This window comes from Myotis yumanensis, unplaced genomic scaffold (genome assembly GCF_028538775.1).
Source record: "Myotis yumanensis isolate MYYU_CA2020_CCGP unplaced genomic scaffold, mMyoYum1.0.hap1 SCAF_10, whole genome shotgun sequence".
Lineage (NCBI taxonomy): Eukaryota > Metazoa > Chordata > Mammalia > Chiroptera > Vespertilionidae > Myotis > Myotis yumanensis.
This window is the reverse complement of record NW_027223761.1, coordinates 83,346,746-83,359,491: the sequence shown is the minus strand read 5'-3', so window position 1 is coordinate 83,359,491 and position 12,746 is coordinate 83,346,746. Positions and strand designations below refer to the sequence as shown.

At 62.4% G+C, this 12,746-nt stretch overlaps 1 protein-coding gene across 2 annotated transcripts in view; it reads right to left on the bottom strand.

Annotated features, from left to right (window-relative positions):
- Nucleotides 1-2,901: 2,901 nt before the first annotated feature.
- The window catches only part of ABCG4 (ATP binding cassette subfamily G member 4), a 29,042-nt gene continuing 19,197 nt past the window's right edge, over nucleotides 2,902-12,746 (bottom strand). For both annotated transcript variants that reach the window (XM_070426221.1, XM_070426222.1), the window contains exons 12-15: nucleotides 9,962-10,062; nucleotides 7,620-7,778; nucleotides 7,385-7,503; nucleotides 2,902-4,734 (exon numbers count right to left, since the gene is read on the bottom strand). In XM_070426221.1, the coding sequence (XP_070282322.1) occupies nucleotides 4,503-4,734; nucleotides 7,385-7,503; nucleotides 7,620-7,778; nucleotides 9,962-10,062 (611 nt within the window). In that variant the 3' untranslated portion in view covers nucleotides 2,902-4,502. The remainder of the gene's footprint in view (nucleotides 4,735-7,384; nucleotides 7,504-7,619; nucleotides 7,779-9,961; nucleotides 10,063-12,746) is intronic.

The following is a 12,746-nucleotide window of genomic DNA, read 5'->3' as shown; positions in this document are numbered from 1 at the left end:
TTGGGAACCACTGGTCTAGACCGAAGGCAGTGCTGATGAACACATGGTATTGGGGTGGTGCTGAACAAGGGGTGCAGGGACCATATAGACTCCAGCAGCTCCCCCCCCCAGGGGCCCAGGTGATGGTCCTTCAGAGGAGACAGAGGCTTAGGAAAGTCCGGGGGGGGGCGGGCATTAACTGCCTCTGGCAGAGGAGATGACTGCTGAGCTGGATTCTAAGAAATAAGTCCAGGCCCACTGGCTTGGCTCAGTGGATGGAGCATCAGACTGAAGGGTCCTGGGTTCGATTCCAGTCAAGGGCTCCTCCCCAGCCCCGGCCCTGGTCAGGGCGCATGCAGGAGGCAACCAATCGATGTGTTTCTCTCACATCGATATTTCTCTCTGACTTTCCCTCTCCCTTCCATGCTCTCTAAAATCAATGGGAAAATATTCTCAGGTGAGGATTAAAAAAAGAAAGAAGTCCAGGAAGGGAATTCCAGGCAGCAGGGAACGTGGCACGTTTGCATTGTAAGAGATATTCTGAAAGGGGAGTAGAAAGGGCTGGGGAGAGGGAAGCAGAGTCACCCAGTGAATGTGGGCTCCGATGTGGCATTTGGGGCCTGGGGACTCCTCTCGCTTCACCCACCTTACCTCACCGTGTGAGGCAGAGGGGCCCCTGGCTGCAGTGACTTGCCCCAGCTCAGAGCAGGTTCCCTCCAACCGGGTATGACAGTCCTGTCAGCTTTTGTAAAGTTTCAGTTTTTTGTTTTTTTTTTAAATTGATTTCAGAGAGGGAGAGAGAGAGAAATACCAATGATGGGAGGAAATCGATTGGCTGCCTCCTGCACAGCTCCACTGGGGATCAATACCATAACCCAGGCATGTGCCCTGACTGGGAATGGAACCATGATTTCTTAGTCCATATCCACGCTCAGCACTCAGCCACACCAGTCGGGCCATGTCAGCTTTTTAATAACATAGGATTTGACTGGCCTCGGGTGGCTTGGAGTCCTCTGGGTCTGCTGGGGCGCGTGCTGTCACCTGACCTCAGGATGGGTGCCAGGCGCTGGGGAGAAGTCTGGGTGGCCTCTGCCCTCCAGCACCTGGCACAGCCCTGACAGGTGGCTGTGTGGCAGTGATCTCGGAGGCCAGGAAGGCCAGCCACAGGGCTGAGTGGGCCCATTTCAAAGCTCGCTGGGCTGGGGGAGGGCGTTTACACCCCATCTGGGGGCAGGGACTGGTGGAGAAATCGCAGGTGCTTCTTGGTGGTGGTGGCAAAAGCACTGTAACTTGAGAGCTTGTGCAAGTCACTTCTCCAGCCCTGGGCTTCCTCTTCTGTAAAAGAGGGAAGCCACAAGAATCTAACGAGCTCCCTTCGCAAAGATGCCAGCCACCCCGCCGCGCACCGCCCTCCTCCCCGCCGCTCCCTAGTCCTGTGTGGCCTTTGCTGGCGCTAGATGGGCTACTCATCTCCTTAGCAACCAAGGGAATTTACAAAGGGGAATGTAGTGGCTTTAGTCTTTCAGGGGTGTTTGCATTTTCAAAGAGAAAGAGTAAAGCTGAAGAATCTTAAGAAAAACGATCTAATGATGAAATGTTGTGCTCTCTGAGTTTACAGAGCCAAATACTGGCATCAGCCCTGGCCCGTGTGGCTCAGTGGATAGAGCATCAGCCTGCAGACTGAAGGGTCCTGGGTTCGATTCCAGTCAAGGGCACGTGCTGGGTTGTGGTCTTGATCCCCAGTGGGAGGTGTGCAGGAGGCAGCCAATCAATGATTCTCTCTCATCATTGATGTTTCTATCCCTCTCTCCCTCTCCCTTCCTCTCTAAAATCAATATATATACATATATATATATATATATATATACTCACATATATATATTAAAAGTAAATTAAAAAAAACAACAACAAATATTGGCATCACTTCGGGGAGAAGGTGGCACCCAGAATGCCCCTAAAACTAGCTAGGATTTCAGGGGGTGGATTTCTTTCCATTTCCCACTCCCACCCTCCACCCCTATAAGAAACAAAGCTAGTCCATCTCCAGGCAAATACACAATCAGTCCTAGATGGGACCCTAATCTAGCCCCAGTCAATTAGCTCCCTGAGCACAAGGGTGCTCCCGGCAGCTGGCCAGGTGGGTGCAGTCCCTTCCTTCAGTCCCCGAGCTTCAGGGTCGGAAGGGACGCGGGTGAGACAACATCTGCTTCTTGCCATCCTGCCGCCAGCCCACAAGGACTTCTGGACAGTTACTCCAAAGCTCAGGCTGCCAGACCCATCTGCAGCCCTGGTGGCTGATGGCTTAGGCCTCGTAAGTGTGGCCCTGAAGGAAAGGAGAGAGGAAGAGAAGGGGAGAACTGGGGTGAGCTCAGTGTGGTCTCCCACTCTCATCCTAGGGCTTAGGTTGCAGGTTTGAGCCTACTTCTCATCGCCCCAGGGGCACCAGGAGGGCTCTGTCAGTTCTGAGGAGAAAGTGTATCCCTCTGGTAAGAGCACACCATGCAGCAAACACAGGGCACCCACACGGCTAGCGGGCCCACCATGAGCAGGGTCATTGGTCGATGTCAAGGACGAGGAGTAGAGAGGCAGAAGACCTGGTTCCTGGTCCATCTTCATTAGCTAAGGGTCCCTGGACAAGTGATTTAATCCAAGTCTCAGCGTTCCTATCTGCAAAATGGGTTGCCATGAGGAATAACGTAGGATTATCATGGACTCCCTTGAGATAATAAACAGGAAGCATTTGTAAGAGGTAAAACATGACCTAGATATTGCACCAGATACACATTTCCTAGTTGACATACACCTAGGACTCACCCTCCCCTGCCACAGACTCCCTACAGCTCACAAACTTCTTGTCCAGTGCTTTGAAGACCCCTCACAGACCATGGTATCAGGTCCAGACCCACACACATACACACTGCATACTGTATAAATATAGGTTTTATTAATAACGGTGAAATCCCACAAATCAACCGGCATCCTGTGTGATGGGGAGAACCGGTGCCAGGGAGAGAAGGTGGAGCGGTGTATGCACAGTAATAAGAGGGAAAGATCAGCCAGGCCGAGATGGCTCAGGGGTGAGCATCCACCTGTAAACCAGGGCACATGCCTGGGTTGCGGGCTCCATCCCCAATGGGGCGTGTGCAGGAGGCAGCCAATTAGTGATTCTCATTACTGCTGTTTCTATCTTTCTCTCCCTCTCCCTCCCTCTGAAATAAATAAAAATATATATTTTTTTTTTTTAAAGAAAAGAGTCCCAGGGAAGGAAAATCAGACATGGAATGAGCCTGGACCCACCAGGAAAGCAGACACGCTGAGGTGTGGTGCCTGACCCCCGAGCTCAGGGCGTGTCCGGGGCAGAGAGATGGCAAGAGTGTGAGTGAGCAGCACGTGGCTGGGGAAGGAACGGAGGAGTGAGAATGCCAGCGTGGCACACGGGGCCCTGGGTGGCAGTGGCCAAGGCCAGTGGATGCCCCTGCTTGTGCTTGTGTCAGGCCCTGAACTCCGGGGAACGAATGCCCTGTGCCACCCCTGGCTCGGGAGGAAGGGAAGCCTGGGGGGTAGAACCCACAGACCCGAAGATGCCCTGGACAACATAGCCTCATCCTTCCTGTCAGAGCAGGACCCCGGGAGGGTGGCGCTGCCCTCCCTGCAGCGCCCGCCAGCACCAGGCCACCATCACGGTTCCTCTGAGCCCCCGGGGACAGCAGGTGTGAGGGCTGAGAGGCCTGGTCACAGGTCTGTGCCTGGACTCCTGAGAGGCGGGCATGCAGGCCCGCGGGGGAGCAGAGGAGGGAGGCCTGGGCTTCTCCCACTCACCCGGAGCGGAGTGCATTCTGCAGTCCGGGCGGCGGGCGAGACAGATGTTACTGCAGAGATGCCACCAGGCCTGCCCAGCCAGAGGGGCGGGAAGGGGAAAGGGGATCCCAGGGCCCCACGCGGCTCCCATCCCCCGGACTGGGAGGGTGGTGCAGACAGAAACCCAGCTTCCGTCCAGCAGATTGTCCCATCAGCAGAGGGGGGGGGAGGGGGGGGGCTGGGGAGGGGGAGGAAGAGTCTGCCAGAGCCCTTCCTACCCATTCTAACGTCCACACGGGACTCCCAGGGACCCCGTCAGGGCCCAGCCCTGGACCTCCACTTTGTAACAGCTGTTTACACTTGTGTGGTTGGGACCCCCAGAGGGGGCCACTTTGGTCAGTTGTAAGTGGGGCGTGGAGAACCTGGGGCTCCCAGGCAGACAACAGAGGGGTGCCAGGGCCGGAGGGAGCATGATGGCCCCCGTGGTCTTTGCATGCAGGCATTGAAGAGAGAAGGGGGGAAGCTACAAACCACATCACCCTGGAAGATTCCTGGGCACAGTGTGGAGGGCTGCAGCCGCGCTCCAGGCCGCAGCCTGGGGAGAGTGGACAGAGGGCAGGGCAGCTGGGCCAGCACCCGGGGTCCAAGTCCACAGGTTAAAACAGTCCCAAAGGGCTGGATCCGGGCAGCCTGCTGTGGGGGCCGGGCACAGGCGGGGCCAGGCTCTATCTCTCCGACTTGACCCGGTACCTGAGCACGAGGTATGCCAGCAGCCGCAGGGCCAGGAAGAAGATGCCCAAGACCAGGAAGTCCACGTAGAGCTTGGCGTCCTCCACATCCAGCGCGCGGAGGATGCTCTGCGGCTCCTGGAATGGGCAGCGGTCCTCCCGGAACGGGCAGTCCAGGTCCCCGCGCCCCAGGCCGTACACAGTCAGGATCACACCCTCGAAGCCATACCTGGGCGAGCAGGGGTGTCAAAACAGGGGACTGTGGAGGTCACTGTCCATCAGAGCAGGGGACAGCGTGGAGGTCACTGCCCATCAGAGCAGGGGACAGAGTGGAGGTCACTGCCCATCAGAGCAGGGGACAGCGTGGAGGTCACTGCCCATCAGAGCAGGAGGCAGAGTGGAGGTCACTGCCCATCAGAGCGGGGGACAGCGTGGAGGTCACTGCCCATCAGAGCAGGGGACAGAGTGGAGGTCACTGCCCATCAGAGCAGGGGACAGAGTGGAGGTCACTGCCCATCAGAGCAGGAGGCAGAGTGGAGGTCACGGCCCATCAGAGCAGGAGGCAGAGTGGAGGTCACTGCCCACCAGAGCAGGGGACAGAGTGGAGGTCACGGCCCATCAGAGCAGGGGACAGAGTGGAGGTCACGGCCCATCAGAGCAGGGGACAGAGTGGAGGTCACTGCCCATCAGAGCAGGGGACAGAGTGGAGGTCACTGCCCATCAGAGCAGGAGGCAGAGTGGAGGTCACGGCCCATCAGAGCAGGAGGCAGAGTGGAGGTCACTGCCCACCAGAGCAGGGGACAGAGTGGAGGTCACGGCCCATCAGAGCAGGGGACAGAGTGGAGATCACGGCCCATCAGAGCAGGGGACAGAGTGGAGGTCACTGCCCACCAGAGCAGGGGACAGAGTGGAGGTCACGGCCCATCAGAGCAGGGGACAGAGTGGAGGTCACGGCCCATCAGAGCAGGGGACAGAGTGGAGGTCACGGCCCATCAGAGCAGGGGACAGAGTGGAGATCACGGCCCATCAGAGCAGGGGACAGAGTGGAGGTCACTGCCCACCAGAGCAGGGGACAGAGTGGAGGTCACCGCCCATCAGAGCAGGGGACAGAGTGGAGGTCACGGCCCATCAGAGCAGGGGACAGAGTGGAGGTCACTGGCCATCAGAGCAGGGGACAGAGTGGAGGTCACTGCCCATCAGAGCAGGGGACAGAGTGGAGGTCACTGCCCATCAGAGCAGGGGACAGAGTGGAGGTCACTGCCCATCAGAGCAGAGGGCAGCATGGAGGTCACTGGCCATCAGAGCGGGGGACAGAGTGGAGGTCACTGGCCATCAGAGCGGGGGACAGAGTGGAGGTCACTGCCCATCAGAGCAGGGGACAGCGTGGAGGTCATGGCCCATCAGAGCAGGGGACAGAGTGGAGGTCACTGCCCATCAGAGCAGGGGACAGAGTGGAGGTCATGGCCCATCAGAACGGGGGACAGAGTGGAGGTCACTGGCCATCAGAGCGGGGGACAGAGTGGAGGTCACTGGCCATCAGAACGGGGGACAGCGTGGAGGTCACTGCCCATCAGAGCAGGGGACAGAGTGGAGGTCATGGCCCATCAGAGCAGGGGACAGAGTGGAGGTCACTGCCCATCAGAGCAGGGGACAGAGTGGAGGTCACTGCCCATCAGAGCAGGGGACAGCGTGGAGGTCACGGCCCATCAGAGCAGGGGACAGAGTGGAGGTCACTGCCCATCAGAGCAGGGGACAGAGTGGAGGTCACTGCCCATCAGAGCAGGAGGCAGAGTGGAGGTCACTGCCCATCAGAGCAGGGGACAGAGTGGAGGTCACTGCCCATCAGAGCAGGGGACAGAGTGGAGGTCACTGCCCATCAGAGCGGGGGACAGAGTGGAGGTCACTGCCCATCAGAGCAGGGGACAGAGTGGAGGTCACTGGCCACCAGAGCAGGGGACAGAGTGGAGGTCACGGCCCATCAGAGCAGGGGACAGAGTGGAGGTCACGGCCCATCAGAGCAGGGGACAGAGTGGAGGTCACTGCCCATCAGAGCAGGGGACAGAGTGGAGGTCACTGCCCATCAGAACAGAGGGCAGCATGGAGGTCACTGGCCATCAGAGCAGGGGACAGCGTGGAGGTCACTGGCCATCAGAACGGGGGACAGCGTGGAGGTCACTGGCCATCAGAGCGGGGGACAGAGTGTAGGTCGCTGCCCATCAGAGCAGGGGACAGCGTGGAGGTCACGGCCCATCAGAGCAGGGGACAGAGTGGAGGTCACTGCCCATCAGAGCAGGGGACAGAGTGGAGGTCACTGCCCATCAGAGCAGGAGGCAGAGTGGAGGTCACTGCCCATCAGAGCAGGGGACAGAGTGGAGGTCACTGCCCATCAGAGCAGGGGACAGAGTGGAGGTCACTGCCCATCAGAGCGGGGGACAGAGTGGAGGTCACTGCCCATCAGAGCAGGGGACAGAGTGGAGGTCACTGGCCACCAGAGCAGGGGACAGAGTGGAGGTCACGGCCCATCAGAGCAGGGGACAGAGTGGAGGTCACGGCCCATCAGAGCAGGGGACAGAGTGGAGGTCACTGCCCATCAGAGCAGGGGACAGAGTGGAGGTCACTGCCCATCAGAACAGAGGGCAGCATGGAGGTCACTGGCCATCAGAGCAGGGGACAGCGTGGAGGTCACTGGCCATCAGAACGGGGGACAGCGTGGAGGTCACTGGCCATCAGAGCGGGGGACAGAGTGTAGGTCGCTGCCCATCAGAGCAGGGGGCAGCGTGGAGGTCACTGCTCCCCGGGCAGATGGAACTCTGCCGCCCCGGGCTGGCCACCCACGGGAGCATCGGGCCGATGGCCTTGGAGGCTGGGGCCACACTGACCTGACGTAGGAGAGGTAGGAGCTCCACTGCAAGTAGGTGGGGATGGTCTTGAAGCTGACAAAGAAGCCGGAGAACAGGAGCACAGGAATGGCGGTCACCGGGCCCACAAATGTGGCCACCTGAAGGGGCGGGAGGGGCCGGGCCATCACAGGGTGGCCAGCCGGTTTCCTGCAGGTCTCCCACTCCTGTGCCGCCCGTCTCCTTCCCTCAGAGCCCCCAGTGCCAGCTTTCCCACCTGCAGGGAGTTGGAGGCAGCTCCAATGAGCAGCCCCAGAGACTGGGCCACCAACGCCGTGGCCGTGGCCAGGGCCGAGAAGAGGAGGAAGCGGCTGGTCTCCGCGGGCTGGCCCGTCATCCAGTACACGATGCTGCAGTACACGGCGGGGCACACCACCTGGGGGGGCACAGGTGGGCTTGGGGGGGCTGGGCACAGCAGCCAGCCCCTCTGCTTTGTCCAGGCGGGAACCCCTAGAGCAGCTTTTCCTAGGATGCTCAGGCCCAGTCCTGCCCTCCCACTCCCGTTCATGCTGTCCGTCACGTGTCCTCCTCCCTGGCCATGTGACCCTCATGCCTCGTCCAGGCGCACCTCCTCCCCGAGGTCCTCAGGCCAGCGGAGGCAGAGCTTCCTCCCCGAGCTCCCACGTCCCTCCCGCCCGAGGGCTTCTGCCTCACATTGTTAATTAGCTAATTCCACACGGGAGTTTTGTCCCCTGTGAGTGATTAACTCCTGAAGGGCAAGGACTAAGCCTACTACGTACAGTCGTGCAGGCTGTTCCCTGCGCAAGGACATCGATCAAGAGGCAGCGCCCCCCCACCCCCCAAAAAAGAGGCAGCCGAAGGCACTGGGCCTAGCACAGCACCCTCCCTGCGGAGGGGCACCTTGTTGTTGCTGTTGTGAATCCTCACCTGAGGATATCTTTCCATTGATTTTTAGAGAGAGTGGAAGGGAGGGGGAGAGGCAGAGAAACATGGATGTGAGAGAGACACATCGACCGGTCGCCTCCTGCGTGCACCCCAACCAGGGCCAGGGAACCTGCAGGTATGAGCCCTTGACCGGAATCGAACCCGGGACCCTTTAATCCACAATGCTCAACCCCTGAGCCACACCAGCCAGGGCAAGGGGCACCTTTTACTAATTTGCACAAAGGTGCCATATGGGTTTTGGGGGGCCCTAGTGCTTGAAGCAGGTGGTGGGGGCAACAAAACCCCAAATAGCTAACAGTTATTGGACACTCGCGTGTGTACCATGCACCATTCTCAGTACTTAACATGTATTAACTCATTTAGTTCTCACAACTGTTCCCAAGCTCGATTCCGTCATCATCCCATTCCACAGATGGGACCCTGAGGCAGGGACATGCAGCGACCTGCCCGGTGTCTCACAGCGATCCCAGCAGCAGGGCTCCAGAGCCTGCACTGTCCTCTACGCTTCAAATAAGATTCATGGAGTCGCCCTGGCCTGTGTGGCTCAGTGGACAGAGCGTCGGCCTGTGGACTAAAGGGTCCCGGGTTCGATTCCGGCCAAGGGCACATGCCCGGGTTGTGGGCTTGATCCCCAGTGGGGGGCTGGGGGGCGTGCAGGATGCAGCCGATCAATGATTCCCTCTCATCAGTGATGTTTCTATCTCTCTCTCCCTCACCCTTCCTCTCTGAAATCAATAAAGAAATATATAGCCCTGGCTGGTTTGGCTCAGTGGATAGAGAGTCAGCCTGTGGACTAAAAGGTCCCAGGTTCGATTCTGGTCAAGGGCACATGCCCAGGTTATGGGCTCGGTCCCCAGTATGGGGCGTGCAGGATACAGCCGATCAATGATTCTCTCTCCCTCCCTCTCCCTTCCTCTCTGAAATCAATAAAAAATATTTTTAAAAAATTTTTAAAAGAAATATCCTATATAATAAAGAGGTAATATGCAAATTGACCCTCACGCCCTCACACAAGATGGCTGTCCCATGTGGTCAAAGATGGCCAGCAGGGGAGGACAGTTGGGGGTGACCAGGCCGGCAGGGGAGGACAGTTGGGGGTGACCAGGCCGGCAGGGGAGGGCAGTTGGGGGCGACTGGTCCAGCAGGGGAGGGCAGTTGGGGGCAATTGAGCCAGCAGGGGAGCAGTTAGGCGTCGATCAGGCTGACAGGGGAGTGGTTAGGGGGTGATCAGGCTGGCAGGCAGGCAAGCGGTTGGGAGCCAGCAGTCCCGGATTGTGAAGGGGCATGTCCGACTGCTGGTTTAGGCCCAATCAGATCAGGCCTAAACCAGCAGTCGGACATGCCCCGAGGGAGTCCCAGATTGGAGAGGGTGCAGGCTGGGCTGAGGGATAACCCCCCCTCCCCCAGTGCACGAATTTCATGCACCGAGCCCCTAGTATATATATATATATTTTAAAAACCATCCATCTTGTTCACTACTGGGTCCTGCCTGGCACAGAGCCTGGCACACAGCAGACCCTTACCACCAATTTTTGAAGTGAGTAGAAGTAAAGGAAAAGATGATGGGTGACAAGATGGAGGGAGGCAAGCAAGCAAGGCTGGAAGGAGTGAGGCGGAAGGGAAGGGGCGGGCAGGTGGGAGGGAGAGGCTCACCTGGAAGGGCACGTCGGCCATGGTCTTAGCCAAGTAATAGGCCTTGAGGCTGTACCAGTAGTTGAGATGCTCCCTCATGAAGACTGCCATCTCTAAGGGGACTGAGGGCACGCAGCCATCAGGCTCCCGCCCTGCCAGGACCCTGCCCCTGTCCAGCACCCCCCCTGCCCAGCCACCCCTCCCCTGCCCAGCACCCTCCCCCTGCCCAGCACCCCTCCCCTGCCCAGCCACCCCTGCCTCTGCCCAGCACCCCACCCCTTCCCAGCACCCTCCCCCTGCCCAGCACCCTCCCCCTGCCCAGCACCCCTCCCCTGCCCAGCACCCCCACCCCTTCCCAGCACCCCTCCCCTGCCCAGCACCCTCCCCCTGCCCAGCACCCCTCCCCTGCCCAGCACCCTCCCCCTGCCCAGCACCCCTCCCCTGCCCAGCCACCCCTGCCTCTGCCCAGCACCCCACCCCTTCCCAGCACCCTCCCCCTGCCCAGCACCCTCCCCCTGCCCAGCACCCCTCCCCTGCCCAGCACCCTCCCCCTGCCCAGCACCCCTCCGCTGCCCAGCACGCTCCCCCTGCCCAGCACCCCTCCCCTGCCCAGCACCCCTCCCCTGCCCAGCACCCTGCCTCTGCCCAGCACCCCTCCCCCTGCCCAGCACCCCTCCCCCTGCCCAGCACCCTCCCCCTGCCCAGCACCCCTCCCCTGCCCAGCACCCTGCCTCTGCCCAGCACCCCTCCCCCTGCCCAGCACCCTCCCCCTGCCCAGCACCCCTCCCCTGCCCAGCACCCTGCCTCTGCCCAGCACCCCTCCCCCTGCCCAGCACCCCTCCCCCTGCCCAGCACCCTCCCCCTGCCCAGCACCCCTCCCCCTGCCCAGCACCCTGCCTCTGCCCAGCACCCCTCCCCCTGCCCAGCACCCTCCCCCTGCCCAGCACCCCTCCCCTGCCCAGCACCCTGCCTCTGCCCAGCACCCCTCCCCCTGCCCAGCACCCCTCCCCATGCCCAGCACCCTCCCCCTGCCCAGCACCCCTCCCCTGCCCAGCACCCTACTGCCCAGCCACCCCTGCCCCTGCACAGCACCCTCCCCCTGCCCAGCACCCCTCCCCTGCCCAGCACCCTCCCCCTGCCCAGAAACCCTCCCCTGCACAGCACCCCTCCCCTGCCCAGCACCCTCCCCCTGCCCAGCACCCCTCCCCTGCCCAGCACCCCACTGCCCAGCCACCCCTGCCCCTACCCAGCACCCTCCCCCTGCCCAGCACCCCTCCCCTGCCCAGCACCCACTGCCCAGCCACCCCTGCCCCTGCCCAGCACCCCTCCCCTGCCCAGCACCCCTCCCCTGCCCAGCACTCTCCCCCTGCCCAGCACCCTCCCCTTGCCCAGCACCCCCCCTGCCCAGCCACCCCTGCCTCTGCCCAGCACTCCTCCCCTGCCCAGGACCCTCCCCCTGCCCAGCACCCCTCCCCTGCCCAGCACCCTCCCCCTGCCCAGCACCCCTCCCCTGCCCAGCACCCCTCCCCTGCCCAGCACCCCCGCCCCTGCCCAGCACCCCCACCCCTGCCCAGCACCCCTCCCCTACCCAGCACCCCACTGCCCAGCCACCCCTGCCTCTGCCCAGCACCCCACCCCTTCCCAGCACCCTGCCCCTGCCCAGCACCCTCCCCCTGCCCAGCACCCTCCCCCTGCCCAGCACCCCTCCCCTGCCCAGCACCCCTCCCCTGCCCAGCACCCCCGCCCCTGCCCAGCACCCCCACCCCTGCCCAGCACCCCTCCCCTGCCCAGCACCCCACTGCCCAGCCACCCTTGCCCCTGCCCAGCACCCCCACCCCTGCCCAGCACCCTCCCCCTGCCCAGCACCCTGCCCCTGCCCAGCACCCCCACCCCTGCCCAGCACCCCCACCCCTGCCCAGCACCCCTCCCCTGCCCAGCACCCTCCCCCTGCCCAGCACCCCTCCCCTGCCCAGCACCCTCCCCCTGCCCAGTACCCCCACCCCTGCTCAGCACCCCTCCCCTGCCCAGCACCCTCCCCCTGCCCAGGACCCCCACCCCTGCTCAGCACCCCTCCCCTGCCCAGTACCCCCCTCCCCTGCCCAGCACCCCCACCCCTGCCCAGCACCCCTCCCCTGCCCAGCACCCTCCCCCTGCCCAGCACCCCTCCCCTGCCCAGCACCCTCCCGCTGCCCAGGACCCTCCCCCTGCCCAGCACCCCTCCCCTGCCCAGCACCCTCCCCCTGCCCAGCACACCTCCCCTGCCCTGCACCCCTCCCCTGCCCAGCACCCTCCCCCTGCCCAGCACCCCTCCCCTGCCCAGCACCCTCCCCCTGCCCAGCACCCCTCCCCTGCCCTGCACCCCTCCCCTGCCCAGCACCCCTCCCCTGCCCAGCACCCTCCCCCTGCCCAGCACCCCCACCCCTGCCCAGCACCCTCCCCCTGCCCAGCACCCCCACCCCTGCCCAGCACCCCTTCCCTGCCCAGCACCCTCCCCCCTGCCCAGCACCCCCACCCCTGCCCAGCACCCTCCCCCTGCCCAGGACCCTCCCCCTGCCCAGCACCCTCCCCCTGCCCATCACCCCCACCCCTGCCCAGCACCCTCCCCCTGCCCAGGACCCTCCCCTGCCCAGCACCCTGCCCTTGCCCAGCCACCCCTGCCCCTGCCTAGCACCCCCACCCCTGCCCAGCACCCCCTCCCCTGCCCATCACCCCTCCCCTGCCCAGGACCCTGCCTCTGCCCAGCACACCACCCCTTCCCAGCACCCCCACCCCTGCCCAGCCACCCCTCCCCTGCCCAGCACCTTGC